Source organism: Leucoraja erinacea, chromosome 15 (assembly GCF_028641065.1).
Source record: "Leucoraja erinacea ecotype New England chromosome 15, Leri_hhj_1, whole genome shotgun sequence".
Classification (NCBI taxonomy): domain Eukaryota; kingdom Metazoa; phylum Chordata; class Chondrichthyes; order Rajiformes; family Rajidae; genus Leucoraja; species Leucoraja erinaceus.
Window position 1 is genome coordinate 45,705,846 of NC_073391.1, and position 16,067 is coordinate 45,721,912.

The window sequence follows — 16,067 nt, forward strand, 5'->3', positions numbered from 1 at the left end:
CACGGAATGAACGGGAAAGAGCGTTCTCCCAGTTGGGATGAAGTGTTTTCCTGGAGGAGTTTTGGGAACTGAGGAACATTCTCGAGAAGGAAATGAGGGCAATGGGCGGTTGGATATACAGTGCCCTCCATAATGTTTGGGACATCATTTATTTATTTGCCTCTGTACGCCACAATTTGAGATTTGTAACAGAAAAAAAATCACATGGTTAAAGTGCACATTGTCAGATTTTAATAAAGGCCATTTTTATACATTTTGGTTTCACCATGTAGAATTTACAGCTGTGTTTATACATAGTCCCCTCATTTCAGGGCACCATAGTGTTTGGGACACAACAATGTCATGTAAATGAAAGCAGTCATGCTTAGTATTTTATCCTTTGCGTGCAATGACTACTTGAAGTCTGTGATTCATGGACATCACCAGTTGCTGGGTGTCTCCTCTGGTGATGCTCTGCCAGGCCTGTATTGTAGCCATCTTTAGCTTATGCTTGTTTGGGGGATAGTCCCCTTCAGTTTTCTCTTCAGCATATGAAATGCATGCTCAATTGGGTTCAGATCGGGTGATTGACTTGGCCACTCAAGATTTGACCATTTTTTAGCTTTGAAAATCTCCTGCTGCTTTAGCAGTATGTGTGGGATCATTGTCTTGCTGTAGAATGAACCGCCAGCCAATGAGTTTTGAGGCATTTGTTTGAACTTGAGCAGATAGGATGTGTCTATACACTTCAGAATTCATTATGCTACTACCATCCACATTTGTATTATCAATGAAGATAAGTGAGCCAGTACCTTCAGCAGCCACACATGCCCAGGCCATAACACCCCCCACCACCGTGTTTCACAGATGAGGTGGTATGCTTTGGATCTTGGGCAGTTCCTTCTCTCCTCCATACTTTGCTCTTGCCATCACTCTGATATAAGTTAATCTTCGTTTCATCTGTCCACAAGACCTTTTTCCAGAACTGTGGTTGCTCTTTTAAGTACTTCTTGGCAAACTGATGTTCAAAACTGTTGATTTTGGAAAGCCTAAGGTTTGGCAGATGTCTCTTAACAGTTTTATTCTTGTTATCAGTCTCGTCTTGGCTTCTTTGACTTTCATTGGCACAGCTTTGGTCCTCATGTTGATAAACATCCATCAAACTGGGGTGGGAGATTGCAACCTTCACCTGGGTCCGCCCTGTTTCGGTGAATGCAATCAACTCGGTGTGCACAATCAAATAAGATCAAATAGAACAAGTTGTCCTACAACTTTAGGCTGTGCACGCCATACGCAAGAAGAAACATAGAAAATAGGTGCAGGAGTAGGCCATTCAGCCCTTCGAGGAGAAGAAGTTTTATAAAAGTTTCCAAGGGTCTTTCCAAAAGACTGGAGGAAAGACTAGGTGCTGAGAGCTCTTTTATACCTGCATTAAGGAAGCATTTAAACACACTTGAGCAATTACAAATATCTGTGAAGCAATGTGTCCCAAACATTATGGTACCTTGAAATAGGGGTGAATGATGTATAAACACAGCTGTAATTTCTACATAGTGGAACCAAAATGTATAAAAATATCCTTTAATAAAATCTGACAATGTGCACTTTAGCCACATGTTATATTTTTCTATTACAAATCGCATATTATGGGGTATAGAGGCAAATAACTAAATGATCTGACTTTGTCCCAAACATTATGGAGGGCACTGTAATTAACCTGTCGAGCACTCTTTTTTTAAGTTGTTTGAGGAAACAAGTGTACCTTCAAGAAACTGGAGAATAGTCAGAAGAAAGGTCCTGACCTGAAACATCATCTATCCATGTTCTCCAGAGATGCTGCTTGACCCAGTTTGGGGGAGCCCAGAACCTGGGGCCACAGTTTAAGAATAAGGAGTAAGCCATTTAGAACAGAAACACTTTTTCTCACATAGAGTGGTGAGTCTGTGGAATTCTCTGCCTCAGAGAGCGGTGGAGGCAGGTTGTCTGGATGCTTTCAAGAAAGAGCTAGATAGTGCTCTTAAAAATAATGGAGTCAGGGGATATGGGGAGAAAGCAGGAACAGGATACTGATTGGGGATGATCAGCCAGTGCTGGCTCGAAGGGCCAAATGGCCTACTCCTGCACCTATTGTCTATTGACCCACTGAGTTACTCCAGCGGTTTATGCTTTTTTTTTTGTAAAGCAGCGTCTGCAGTTCCAAGTTTACCAAGGGAAGACACAAAATGGTGGGAGTATCTCAGCGGGTCAGTCAGCATCTCTGGGGAACTTAGATAGGGGTGACGTTTCGGGTCAAGACCCTTCTTCAGACTGATGGATCGGGACTGTTTATCGGGACTGTGAGTGTAGAGGGAAGGCAGCCAGTGTAAGCCTGCAGAAGAAGAGACAGACGGCGGCTGTACTTTTTGAGAAGGCTCAGCTCCTTCAACATCTGCAGTAAGATGCTGCAGATGTTCTACCAATCGCGGGTAGCCAGTGCCAGTTTAAGAACACTGACTGTGGAAAGAACTTAGGACATTTACACAGCAAAGAGGAAGCACACCAGATGCTCCACCGATGTAAGGAGCTGTTGATGCTGGTTTGTAAAACATGGCACAAAGTGCCGGAGTAACTCAGCGGGTCAGGCAGCAACTCTGGAGGACGTGGATAGGCGTCGTTTTGAGTCGGGTCAATTTAAACAAGGGTCCCGACCGAAACATTCTGTACGAGGGTAAATCTATCTTGGAGGGAATGCGAAAATATTTCCAAGTGAGCAAAAGATTGAGCAAATCTTTCCTTGCCAAAACCTATGTGTTAGTGCAGATTGATCTTTCGGAAAAGAAACAAGTTCCATCCCAGCTAGAAAGATGTGCATCACCTTCTTGTTTGGAAAGAAGTCATGGACATGGGCCAAACGCAGGCAAATGGAACTAGCTTAGATGGGATATCGTGGCCGGCCCCTAGGAGGTTTACGAGTAGGTTAATGTACGATGAGCATTTGATGGCCCTGGGCCTGTAACGTTGGGGTTTCATAAGGATGAGGGGGGCGGGGGATCTCATTGAAAGCCGCCAAATAATAATAAGCCTAGGTAGACAAAAGTGCTGGAGAAAATCAGCGGGTGCGGCAGCATCTATGGAGTGAAGGAAATAGGCGTCATTTCGGGCCGAAACCCTTCTTCAGACTGATGTAGGGTGGGGGCAGGAAGAAGAAAGGAAGAGGAGGAGCCAGAGAGCTGAGAAGGTGAGGAGACAGCAAGGGCTACCGGAAATTGGAGAAGTCAATGTTCAAGCCACTGGGGTGCAGACTGCCCAAGCGGAATATGTAGTGCTGCTCCTCTAATTTCTGGTGGTGCTCACTCTGGCCATGGAGGAGGCCCAGGACAGGAAGGTCGGATTCGGAATGGGAGGGGGAAGTTGAAGTGCTGAGCCACAGGGAGATCAGGTTGCTTAATGCGGACCGAGCGGAGGTGTTCGGCGAAACGATCGCCAACCTACGCTTGGCCTCACCGATGTAGATCAGCTGACATCTAGAGCAGCGGATGCAAGAGATGGGGGAGGAGGTGCAGTTGAACCTCTGTCGCACCTGGAACGACTGCTTGGGTCCTTGGATGGAGTCGAGGGGGCTCAGCACTTCAACTCCCCCTCCCATTCCAATTCCGACCTTTCTGTCTTGGGCCTCCTCCATGGCCAGAGTGAGCACCACCGGAAATTGGAGAAGCAGCACCTCACATTCCGCTTGGGCAGCCTGCACCCCAGTGGCTTGAACATTGACTTCTCCAATTCCCGGTAGCCCTTGCTGTCTCCTCCCCTTCTCAGCCCTCCCTCATCCTTCTGGCTCCTCCTCTTCCTTTCTTCTTCTTCTTCCCCCCCCCCTCCCTCCCCCAACCCTACATCAGTCTGAAGAAGGGTTTCGGCCCGAAACGTTGCCTATTTCCTTCGCTCCATAGATGCTGCCGCACCCTCTGAGTTTCTCCAGCACTTTTGTCTACCTTCGATTTTCCAGCATGTGCAGTTCCTTCTTGAACAATAATAGGTCTAGATTGAAAAGAGGAGGTGAAGAGAATGTTTTCAGTATTGGGGTCAGGAATGAAAAGAATGGAGATGAGGCGGCATTTCTTTAGCCAGTGGGTTGTGAATTTGTGGAATTAATTGCCACAGATGGCGCTAGAGGCCAAGTTATTGGGTTTTCAAGGCAGAAATTGATGGGTTTGTGAATATTAAGGGCGTCAAAGGTTTTGGAGAGAAAGCATAAAAATGGAGTTGAGAGGGAAAAATAGATCATGATCGAATGGTGAGGCCTAAACTCGATGGCCTAATTCTGCTCCTATGTATTGTGGTCTTATGGCATGGACGAGTTGGGCCGAAGGGCCTGTTTCTGTGCTGTATGACTCTGTGATTGTTTTATGCTCTTGTTGAAACAGCAATGATGCAAGGCCCTGAGAATGTGGCGGCACCTCGTCACCGGAGAGAGGGCGAATGTGGGAAAGGATTCACTCGGTCATCCTACCTGTTGACGCAGCAGTCGGGAGAGAACGTTCACCTGTCCTGAATGTGGAAAGGAACTTGCTCGCTCATCCACCCTGGTGAGCTCACACCAGGTGCAGACTGTTTATCTGCTCTGAGTGCAGCAACAGGTTCACTCATTCATCCAGTCGATGGAACGCCAGCAAGGAGACACTGAAGAGAGCTCCTTCTCCTGCTCCAAATGCGTGAAAGAGATTATCTCGATCGTTCAACCTGATGCTTCACCGGCGGAGTCACAGCGGGGAGAAGCCTTTCACTTGCTCTGAGTGTGGGAAAAGGTTCGCTTATTTATCCAGCCTGAAGCTACACCAGAAAATGCACAGTGGGGAGCGGCCATTCACCTGCTCCGAGTGCGGGGAGCGGTTCATTACTTCGTCTACGCTGCAAATGCACCAGCGGATTCACACCGGGGAGAGGCCGTTCACCTGCAGCGAGTGCGGGAAGGGGTTCACTCGTTCGTCCGAGCTGCTCTTGCACCAGCGGGTCCACACCGGGGAGAAGCCGTTCTGCTGCTCCGAGTGCGGACAGAGATTTGCCCGGTCGTCCAGCATGAGGAGACACCAACAGGCACACACCGGCGAGAGACCCTTTGCTTGCGCGGAGTGCGGGCAGCGATTTTTCCGGTCGTCCTGCCTCCGAATACATCGGCGGATTCACACCGGGGAGAAGCCTTTCACCTGCACGCAGTGCGGGAAGGGGTTCACCCAGTTGTCCACCCTGCAGTCACACCAGCGGGTCCACCCTGGGGAGAGGAGCTTCACCTGCTCCGAGTGCGGCAAAGGGTTCACTCGCTCCTCTGAGCTGCTCCTGCACCAGCGGATCCACACCGGCGAGAGGCCGTTCACCTGCAGCGAGTGCGGGAAGAGATTCAGCCAGTCGTCCAACCTGCAGATGCACCAGCGGATTCACAACAGGGTGAAGCCCTTCACCTGCTCCGAGTGCGGGAAGGGATTCACTCGCTCCTCCCACCTGCAGTCGCACCAGTGGATTCACACCGGGGTGAGGCCCTTCACCTGCTCCCAGTGCGGGAAGAGCTTTGCCCACTTGTCCACTCTGCGGACGCACCAGCGCACCCACAACGGGGAGAGGTCGTTCATCTGCTCCGAGTGCGGTAAAGGATTCACCTGCTCTTCCAGCCTGCGGAGCCATCAGCGAATCCACACCGGGGAGAGGCCCTTCACCTGCACTGCCTGCGGGAGGAGATTCATTCAGTCGTCCAACCTGCGAACCCACCAGCGAGTTCACACTGGGGAGAAACCGTTCACCTGCAGCACGTGTGGGAAGGGATTCAATCGGTCATCCCACCTGTCACAACACCAGTGTACACAGACTGGGGAGAAAGATTAAACATGCTGGACGTTCAACCATCACACCGCCAGAAAGCAAACGCAAGTTCCCAAGTTGCGGCTGGTGCTGCGATTGTGTTGTCAAATCTCCAGTTCCAAGTGGGATAACATAGAACGGGTGTGAACGGCTGAGCAATGGTCGGCGTGGATTCGTTGGGTTAACGAGCCCGTTTCCATGCCCTCACTCCCAGGACTGAACTTCCTCGTCATTGGGTCCCGTTGTTTTTATTTTATGTGGTTTTGCTAACCCCGATAGCTGGCAGAATTCAATATTGTGGATTTGTGACAAATAAATCAGCTCTGCTCGAAACATTGTGTATCAGGCCCTTGATATCTCTGCAATGCACAGAATAAACGGGAGAAAGAGTTCTCCCGGTTGGGATTGAGTCTTTCCCCGGAGGAGCTTCGGGAAAAGAAGCGGATTCATAAGGAGGGCAATAAGGGGCGGGAAATAGTTCTGGGCCAGTTTATCCTTTCTGATGTGTCTCTTCCCATCTCAACTAGTATGAATATTCTGAGAGTCACAGATAAATAGTGAGATGTAGCATGGACGAGGCCCTTCGGCACACCGAGTCCACTCTGATCATCAATAACACATTTGCTCTAATCCTAGATAAATCTAATTTATTATTTTCACACAAAGGCCTCTGTAAATTGCCCCACTGTGTCGGGAGTTGATGAGGAAGTGGGATAATGTAGAACTAGTGTGTTGGGTGACCAATGGATGTGGTGGACTCGTTGGGCTGAATGGCCTGTTCCCATACTGTATCTGTAAACCACATTTTTTGATTTGCGTTGACTCCCCAGCAGATTCTCCGATTCACTTTCACATAGAAAATAGGTTCAGGAGTAGGCCACTTGGTCCCTCGAGCCAGCACAGCAATTCAGTATGATCACGGCTGATCATCCAAAATCAGTAGGTAGCCAAAAATACTAGAGAAACTCAGCGGGTGAGGCAGCATCTATGGAGCAAAGGAAATAGGTGACTTTTTGGGGCGAGACCCTTCTTCAATATCCAAAATCAGTACACCGTTCCTGCTTTCTTCACATATCCCTTGATTATGTTAGCCCTAAGAGCTATTTCCAACTCTCTCTTGAAAACATCCAGTGAATTGGCCTCCACTGCCTTCTGTGGCAGAGAATTCCACAGATTCACAACTCTTTGGGTGAAAAGGTTTTTCCTCATCTCAGTCCTAAACGGCCTACCCCTTATTCTTAATCTGTGATCCCCTGGTTCTGGACTCCCCCAACATCGGGAATTTTTTTCCTGCATCTGGCCTGTCCTATCCCTTAAGAATTTTATATGTTTGTATAAGATCCCCTCTCACACTTCTAAATTCCAGTGAATACATAGAAACATAGAAAATAGGTGCAGGAGTAGGCCATTCAGCCCTTCGAGCCTGCACTGCCATTCAATATGATCATGGCTGATCATCCTGTACCTGCCTTCTCTCCCTACCGCCTGATCCCTTTAGCCACAAGGGCCACATCTAACTCCCTCTTAAATATAGCCAATGAAATGGCCTCAACTACCTTCTGTGGCAGAGAGTTCCAGAGATTCACCACTCTCTGTGTGAAAAATGTTTTTCTCATCTCGGTCCTAAAGGATTTCCCCTTTATCCTTAAACTGTGACCCCTTGTCCTGGACTTCCCCAACATCGGGAACAATCTTCCTGCATCGAGCCTGTCCAACCCCTAAAGAATACAAGCCCAGTCGATCCATTCTTTCATGTGTCAGTCCGGCACAGTACACTTTACTGTAGCTATTTAATTCAATTCAATTCAATTCAATTCAACTTTAATGTCATCGCACAAATACAAGTATCAGTACAACGAAATGCAGTTTTGCGTCAGTCCGTAGCAGTTGTACATAAAGAGAAAAAAAACAAGAAAAAAATAGAAAGAGAGAAGATACAGAATAATCAGGAAATACAGAATAATTAAACAAAGGGGGACGGAGGGACCAGAGAAATCTATCGTCGGGACTCCGAGTTCAGCAGTGTGATTGTGTTGTTATAGAAGCTGTTCCTCATCCTGCTGGTACGTGACCTGAGGCTCCTGTACCGCCTCCCTGATGGGAGGAGGGCAAACAGTCCATGGTTGGGGTGTGAGGGGTCTTTGATGATCTTCCCGGCCCGTCTCAGACACCGTGTTCGGTGGAGGGCATCCATGGCAGGGAGCGGGGCACCGATGATGTGCTGCGCGGTTTTCACCACCCGTTGTAGTGCTTTCCTGTCCGCAGCAGTGCAGCTGCTGTACCATACCGTGAAGCAGGTGGTCAGGATACTCTCTATGGTACAGCGGTAAAAGTTGGTCAGGATCTGGGGGGACAGGTGGGCTTTCTTGAGCCTCCTAAGGAAGTAAAGGCGCTGCTGTGCCTGTCAGTCAGCACGTCTTTTAGATGTTTGAGGAAGCCAGTGTACCTTTTCGAGACGCCCACGCGGCCATCGAGAGAATTTCCAGAGTCCCCACTATCAGTGTTGATCCTGATTAACCCCGGCCTCTGCGCTATGGGGCTGTGGCCTCACCTGCTTTCCTTTTCTCTCTGTGTCCTCCCGGGTTCCCATTATATGCAGACCCGGTGTTTGCCCCCACCCCTCCACACATTGCACTCTGTCACACTCTGCAATGTGAAGAGAATTCCCCGCAGGACTTTCAGCAGACCTAGCTATGGTCTTCCCATAGGTAGACAAAAGTGCTGGAGAAACTCAGAGGGTGCAGCAGCATCTATGGAGCGAAGGAAATAGGTGACATTGGAAATGTTGCCCATTTCCTTAGCTTCGTAGATGCTGGTGCACCCGCTGAGTTTCTCCAGCACTTTTGTCTACCTTTGATTTTCCAGCATCTGCAGTTCCTTCTTAAACACTATGGTCTTCCCATGTCAGGACTGTCTTATGAAGAAAGACTGGATAGACTTGGTTTATATTCTCTAGAATTTAGGAGATTGAGAGGGGATCTTATAGAAACTTACAAAATTCTTAAGGGGTTGGACAGACTAGATGCAGGAAAATTGTTCCCGATGTTGGGGAAGTCCAGGACAAGGGGTCACAGCTTAAGGATAAGGGGGAAATCCTTTAAAACCGAGATGAGAAAAACTTTTTTCTCTGGAACTCTCTGTCACAGAGGGTAGTTGAGGCCAGTTCATTGGCTATATTTAAGAGGGAGTTAATGTGGCGCTTGTGGCTAAGGGGATCAGAGGGTATGGAGAGAAGGCAGGTACGGGATACTGAGTTGGATGATCAACCATGATCATATTATAACCATATAACAATTACAGCACGGAAACAGGCCATCTCGGCCCTACAAGCCCGTGCCGAACAAATGTTTTTTCCCCTTAGTCCCACCTGCCTGCACTCATACCATAACCCTCCATTCCCTTATCATCCATATGCCTATCCAATTTATTTTTAAATTATACCAATGAACCTGCCTCCACCACTTCCACTGGAAGCTCATTCCACACCGCTACCACTCTCTGAGTAAAGAATTATATCGAGCCTGCACCACCATTATATTGAATGGTGGTGCAGGCTCGAAGGGCCGAATGGCCTACTCCTGCACCTAATTTCTATGTTTCTGTAGTTAGTTATCGACGTCAGGAAACATAGACAGGTATCGACTACATGTCAAACATGCCCCAATCAATATCAATGGCACCGAAGTAGAAATGGTTGAGATTTTCTAATTGTGTGGCGTTGATATCATCAATGATCTATCGTGGACCAACCACATTGATGCAACAGCCAGGAAGACACACCAACGCCTCAACTACATCAGGAGACCAGCGAGGTTTGGTATGTGGGACCAGCGACCCATCTTCTGTAAGTTTTAAAATAGTTATGGACAAAGGCAGGGCGGGCCCACAAGTTAGAAATCATAAATTGGGGCAAGACTAACTTTGCTGGTGCGAGCCAGGACCTTTCCCCACGTGTTCTTATACACCTCCATAAGACCAGCCCTCAACTTCCTGCACTCCCAGGAACAACATTCTAGTCTGCTCAACCTATCACTATAGCTCAGGCCCTCGAGTCCTGGCAGCATCCTTGTAAATTTCCTCTGCACCCTTGCCAGCTTAACAACATCTTTCCTGTGTAATAGGGTGACTAAAGCTTTAAAAGTGGCCTTACCAATGTTGTGTACAATTGTAACATAACCTCCCAACGTCTGTACTAAATATGTGTAGAGAAAGGAACTGTAGATGCTGGTTTAAACTGAAGGTAGACACAAAACAGCGGGAGTAACCCAGCGGGTCGGTCAGCATCTCTGGAGAAAAGGAACAGGTGACATTTCGGGTCGAGACCCTTTTTCAATACTCAATACTCTGACTGACGAAGGGCAATGTAGCGAAAGCCTTCTTGACCACGCTGTCTCTACCTGTGAGGCCACTTTCAAGGAACTATGTATCAAGGAACTCCTAGAGAATTGGCTTAATGGATGTAAACAGAGAGTGACGGTGGAAGGCTGTTTTTCGGACTGAAGACCTGTGACCAAAGTTGCTTCGGGGGTCAGTGCTGGGCCAATTGCTGTTTGTGGGCAAAATCAACACTTTGGATGGGAATGTTGAAGGCATGATTAGTAAGTTTGCAGATGACACTTAAGTAGCTGGTATCGTAGATAGCAAAGATATGTATCTAAAATTTTAGCAGGATCCTGAACAGTTGGGCAAATAGTTGATGGCATTTACCAGACTGATTCCTGGGATGGCAGGACTTTCATATGAAGAAAGACTGGATAGACTCAGCTTGTACACGCTAGAATTCAGAAGATTGAGGGGGGACCTTATAGAAACTTACAAAATTCTTAAGGGGTTGGACAGGCTAGATGCAGGTAGATTATTCCCGATGTTGGGGAAGTCCAGAACTAGGGGTCACAGTTTAAGGATAAGAGGGAAGTCTTTTAGGACCGAGATGAGAAAATCATTTTTTACACAGAGAGTGGTGAATCTGTGGAATTCTCTGCCACAGAAGGTGGTTGAGGCCAGTTCATTGGCTATATTTAAGAGGGAGTTAGATGTGGCCCTTGTGGCGTAAGGGGTCAGGGGGTATGGAGAGAAGGCAGGGATGGGATACTGAGTTGGATGATCAGCCATGATCATATCGAATGGCGGTGCAGGCTCGAAGGGCCGAATGGCCTACTCCTGCACCTAATTTCTATGTTTCTATGCAGGTAAATCACGGCAGGACCTTCATAATGAATGGCAGGGCCCTGTGGAGTATCGTACAGCAGAGGGATCTAGGAGTGCAGTTACATAGTCCCTTGACAGTGCCATTTTAGGTAGGTTGTATGGTCAAGAAGGCTTACGGTACAAAGACCATCATCTACCAGGGTCCTGAGTACAGGTTGGGATGTCATCTTACAGTTGCACAAGACGTTGGTGAGACTGCATTCAATTTTGATCAATCGTGTTCAATTTTGGTCACCCTGCTAATTGTTAGGCTGGAAAGAATGCAGAGACGAGGTGTTGCCAGGAGTTGAGGGCCTGAGCTATAGGGAGAGGCTGGGCAGGCTAAGACTATTCCTTGGAGCGCAGGTATATAAGTGCACGAGGGGACTAGACAGAGTGAATGGACATGTGCCTTTTACATGTGTGGAGGAATCAAGAACCAGGGTGCATGGGTTTAAGGTGAGAGGGGAGAGATTTAATAGGAACCTGAGGGGCAACTTTTACACACAGGTGGTGGGTATCTAGAACAAGCTGCCAGAAAGATAGTTGAGGCTGGTATAATAATAATAACATTTAAATGACAGATTGCAACAAATTGCAGTGTGGTGGATATGTCCCAGTCCATCACACGGATGTCTTTCCATTTCTGCCTTCTTCTAACCCTGTTTCCACTGGGCAGAAAGTACAAAAGCTTGAAAGTGAGCACCAGCAGAATTGGGAGCAGCTCTGTTGTCAGGCTTCTGAATGGTCTTTCCATAAGCTAACGCACTGTCCAATTCACCTCTACCCATTGAGAACATTGGACTGAGTTCACGGAACTGTTGCACTACAATGCTGAGAACCGTATTCTGCTCTCAGTGCCCTCGCCTTTGCTCTGTCTATTGTAGGACGTACAATACACTCCCCCACAAGAAAAGGTTCTTCGGCTCACAACGTCCGTGCGGAAGATGATGCCAACTCTAGACACAAAATGTTGGAGTAGCTCAGCAGGTGAGGCGGCATCTCTGGAGAGAAGGAATGGGCGACGTTGCCTATTCCTTCTCTCCGGAGATGCTGCCTCATCCGCTGAGTTACTCCAGCATCTTGTGTCTACCTTCGATTTAAACCAGCATCTGCAGTTCTTTCTTACACACGATGCCAACTCTTATCTGCCTGCACATGGTCCATGTCTCTCCATTCGCTGGATATTCATGTGGCTCTCTTAAACACCACAATCGTATCTGCCTCCACCACTACCCCCAGCAGAACGTTACAGGTACCGACCACCCTCTGTGTAGAAAAGCCTTCCCTGTCTATCTGTAGCAATGTTACAAAATTTTGAGATTTAAAAAATCAAGTCTGCAATTTATCCCATCAGATAAAGCATAACAATAAGTTTAAATTGACACCAAATTCACTTTCATATCTCAAGTATTAAAAAAGTTATGGCCATTTTCATACTCGGAAATTAGCATCTTGTTCCCTATTGATTTTCAATGGACATTACAAAAAAGCTGTGATCTTGGATAATCAAAGGCCCATTTCTTAAGGAAAGATTAACATTTTTAAATAGCCTAAGTGTCCAAAGATTATTCACAAATAATTCACAATATAACATGATTTTTATATCTAATTTACATTAATTTATAGGCCAAATGGAAGGAATTTAGTGTTCAATTGCTGTAAATAAATGCCCATTTAAATCGGCTTTCTAGTGGGTTCATGTGGAACGCGCTGGTTTAGAATGTTGACAGCGCGTTGGATTAGTGCCCTCAAATGCCGAGAAAAATACTGCGGGATATAAAAAGCCCAAAATGAACTATTCGCTATAGATAACTTGATATATAGGGTTATATATATGCCCCATTTAATGTAAAAATAAGGTACATACCTTTAATTGTTTGCTTTATAAAACCCTGGGGCTGCGAGATGTTGCGGAATCAGAGAGTAATTTTAAACTATTAGAACTACATTATCGAGGCCTATAAAACTAATAATACCTTTTGCGACCGGGTCTTGCAGCGATTTTTACAGCCTAGTAAAAATCGCGTTTTAAACCCGCCCCCTCCAAACAGCGCCAAAACGCCGACCTGGCTGTGGGCAGATTCCCAATGGCGATTCAGGTAGGTTTTGTAACATACCTACTATCTGTCTGTCTATTACTAAAACTCTCATCTTGTTTGTCTGTCCATCTGTCTGTCTGCTACTGAAATTACGGTAAAATGGTACATGATAGCGCTACAATTTCTGGACCACCTTACTCACAATTGTCCTGTGGTGTGGTGTATCAAGTTTTAGTTTAGATTTTACAACATTTTTAAACTTAAAAAAAATTAAAACAGCTCCTCCCTACTTGCTGTCAGCAGCGTATGATGGGATCACATTTACATAAACTGGCTGTCAGCAGCGTTCCACCCCACAATGACATCACAATGGGATCTCGTTTACATAAAAACTCGCTGTTCCATAGAAACATAGAAAATAGGTGGAGGAGGCCATTGGGCCCTTCGAGCCAGCACCGCCATTCATTGTGATCATGGCTGATCGTCCCCTATCAATAACCCGTGCCTGCCTTCTCCCCTTGATTCCACCAGCCCCTAGAGCTCTATCCAACTCTGTGTGTGTGTGTGTGTGTGTGTGTGTGTGTGTGTGTGTGTGTGTGTGTGTGTGTGTGTGTGTGTGTGTGTGTGTGTGTGTGTGTGTGTGTGTGTGTGTGTGTGTGTGTGTGTGTGTGTGTGTGTGTGTGTGTGTGTGTGTGTGTGTGTGTGTGTGTGTGTGAGATGGAGGGGGTGTGTGTGTGTCCACTAGCCATGAGTGAGTGAACTGCGAGTCCACCAGCCGTGAGTGAACTGTGAACGCACCAGCCGTGAGTGAGTGACCAGTGGCTCCAAGAATCCATTTGGCCCATAATGTCCATACTAGCCTTCTGGAAACCAGTCCCTTTGGCCCACATTGCCCATACTAGCCCTCCAGAATGCCCCCACAGGCGACTGCCTGTAGCCGTCCCCCTCCCCTCACCCGGCTGCAGGACGCTCCCACCGGCCCCTGACAGCCCCCGCCTGAAGCCGACCCCCTCCCCCGGCTGCAGAACGCAACAAGAGATGCAACAAGAAAGAATGGACTGAATAAATTTCCTCTTTAACATTTAAATTGTTGTCATATTTTAAGAGTTATTCACATTTTAAGCTTTAATAAATCCATTTCCACTTGCCCTGCCCGTCAGCTGAACCTGCGCAGTAATACCTGCTTGTTCTACGTCACAATAAGAACCTAATGGGGGGGGGGGGGGGAATGGAGAACATGCACAATAAAGTGTTTCACTGTACCTCGGTACGTGTGACAATAATAACTCTTAACCTAAACCAACAGAACCGCAATTTCTTTGCTCTACCTTATTTGAACGATCTCTTTCAAACTTTCCCCCAAACTCATTTTACTTTGACCAACTGTAGCCCTTCCACTTTTCCAATTGGCCAAGTTTCTGGAAGACCACAGCCGTGGTACAACTTCGCCCTTCAACCAACGAGCAAGGGCAATGAGAATTCCACCTTAAAAAAAAAGTCACAAAGTGCTGGAGGTACAAAGCGGGTCTAACAGCATCTCCGGGGAACATAGATAAGCAATTTTGGTTTGGAACTCTTCTTTAGACTAGTTCTCAATCTAAAGGATTCTGACCCTTGCTGTTTTTTATTTTTTTGTAAAACTCGGAGTAGGGGAATCAAGAACCAGTCTTAATGTGAAAAGGGAAAGATTTAATAGAAACCCGATGGGCAACTTTTTTCACTCAGAGGGTGGTGGGTATATGGAAGAAATGTCCCAACCCAAAATGTTACCTACCCTTCCCTTCCACAGATGTGCCCTTTTTCACTCCTTTCCATCTCTGGCCTTGGTCCATCCGTCTGTCAATGAAAACATTCTTCACTTGCATCCATCAATCACTCACCAGTCTCTGTTCCACCCCCCCCCCCCCCCCCCCCTCTTTTTTCCAGCTTTCTTTCTCCCCCACCAGAATCAGTCTGCAGAAGAGTCCCAACCAAACACGTCACCCATCTATTCCTTCCACATATGCTGCCTGGCCAGGGAGAGTGTAGGGACTTGAGTATTGGAAGGAACTGCAGATGCTGGTTTAAACCAAAGATAGACCCAAAAAGCTGGAGTAAATCAGGCAGCATCTCTGGAGAAAAGGAATAGGTGACGTTTCGGGGCGAGACCCTTCTTCAGTCCAGATTTTTTTGTGTAGGGACTGGGAGCAGCTGCACTTTTTTTTGTTGCATAGAACAGGCAAGTACTCGATCGGCCACATGCTCTCCTTCTCTGCTGTAACCTTTCAATTCTAGCAACTGTTATTTGTGGCAAATCCATACCTTATTCACGCCACTGTGCCCGTTTACAATAAGTTGGAAATAACTGGCAGGTGGCCCCGTAGCAGAAGCGCCCACGTCGCAGGGCTGGAAACGGGATGTATCCCGAGCTAATTCTGCTACCACCATCATCTATTGAAACAAGTGATGGCTCCCACTGATTGTCGCTGGAAGCTTGCGTTCTTTTCAGGACGGACGATGACAGCGAGGTCAACATTTGAAACGTGGAAGACGGACACGAGGGAAGAGGATGACTGGCAGGTCACGTCACATCTAAAGGAAGAGTGTCCACTAAGTTAACCCACTGCCTCTCATGTTAGGCATGGAATACAGAAACTAACATTGCGCCAACTCCAAGAATGTCCTCAGCACAGAGGCAATTTGCACACTGGAGCATAAAGTTGAGAGTCACACAGCACGGAAATAGTCCCCGAGGCCCAACTCGCCCATGAGTTACCTTTACAATGGAGATGAGGCGGAATTCATTTAGCCAGAGGGTGGTGAATCTGTGGAGTACATTGCCACAGATGGTGGTGGAGGTCAGGTCTTTGGCTATTTTTAAAGCTGAGATTGAGAGGTTCTTGATTAGTCATGGCATCAAAAGTTACCAGGAGAAGGAGGGAGAATGTGGTTGAGAGGGAAAAATAGATTAGCCATGATAGATTGGCAGAGGAAACTCGGGTGAGGCAAATAACCTAATACTGCTCTTCCATCTTAGTTTAGTTTAGAGATACAGCG

At 47.1% G+C, this 16,067-nt stretch overlaps 2 protein-coding genes across 2 annotated transcripts in view; one reads left to right on the top strand and one right to left on the bottom strand.

The window, feature by feature from the left end:
* The window catches only part of LOC129704322 (zinc finger protein 229-like), a 22,726-nt gene extending 16,591 nt beyond the window's left edge, over window positions 1-6,135 (top strand). The window contains exon 3 of the mRNA XM_055647386.1: window positions 4,377-6,135. Coding sequence (XP_055503361.1) covers window positions 4,696-5,826 — 1,131 coding nt within the window. The 5' untranslated portion in view covers window positions 4,377-4,695 and the 3' untranslated portion in view covers window positions 5,827-6,135. The remainder of the gene's footprint in view (window positions 1-4,376) is intronic.
* Window positions 1-16,067, bottom strand: part of LOC129704352 (oocyte zinc finger protein XlCOF15-like) — a 265,479-nt gene that overhangs the window by 162,470 nt on the left and 86,942 nt on the right. The gene's annotated exons all lie outside the window — the stretch shown is intronic.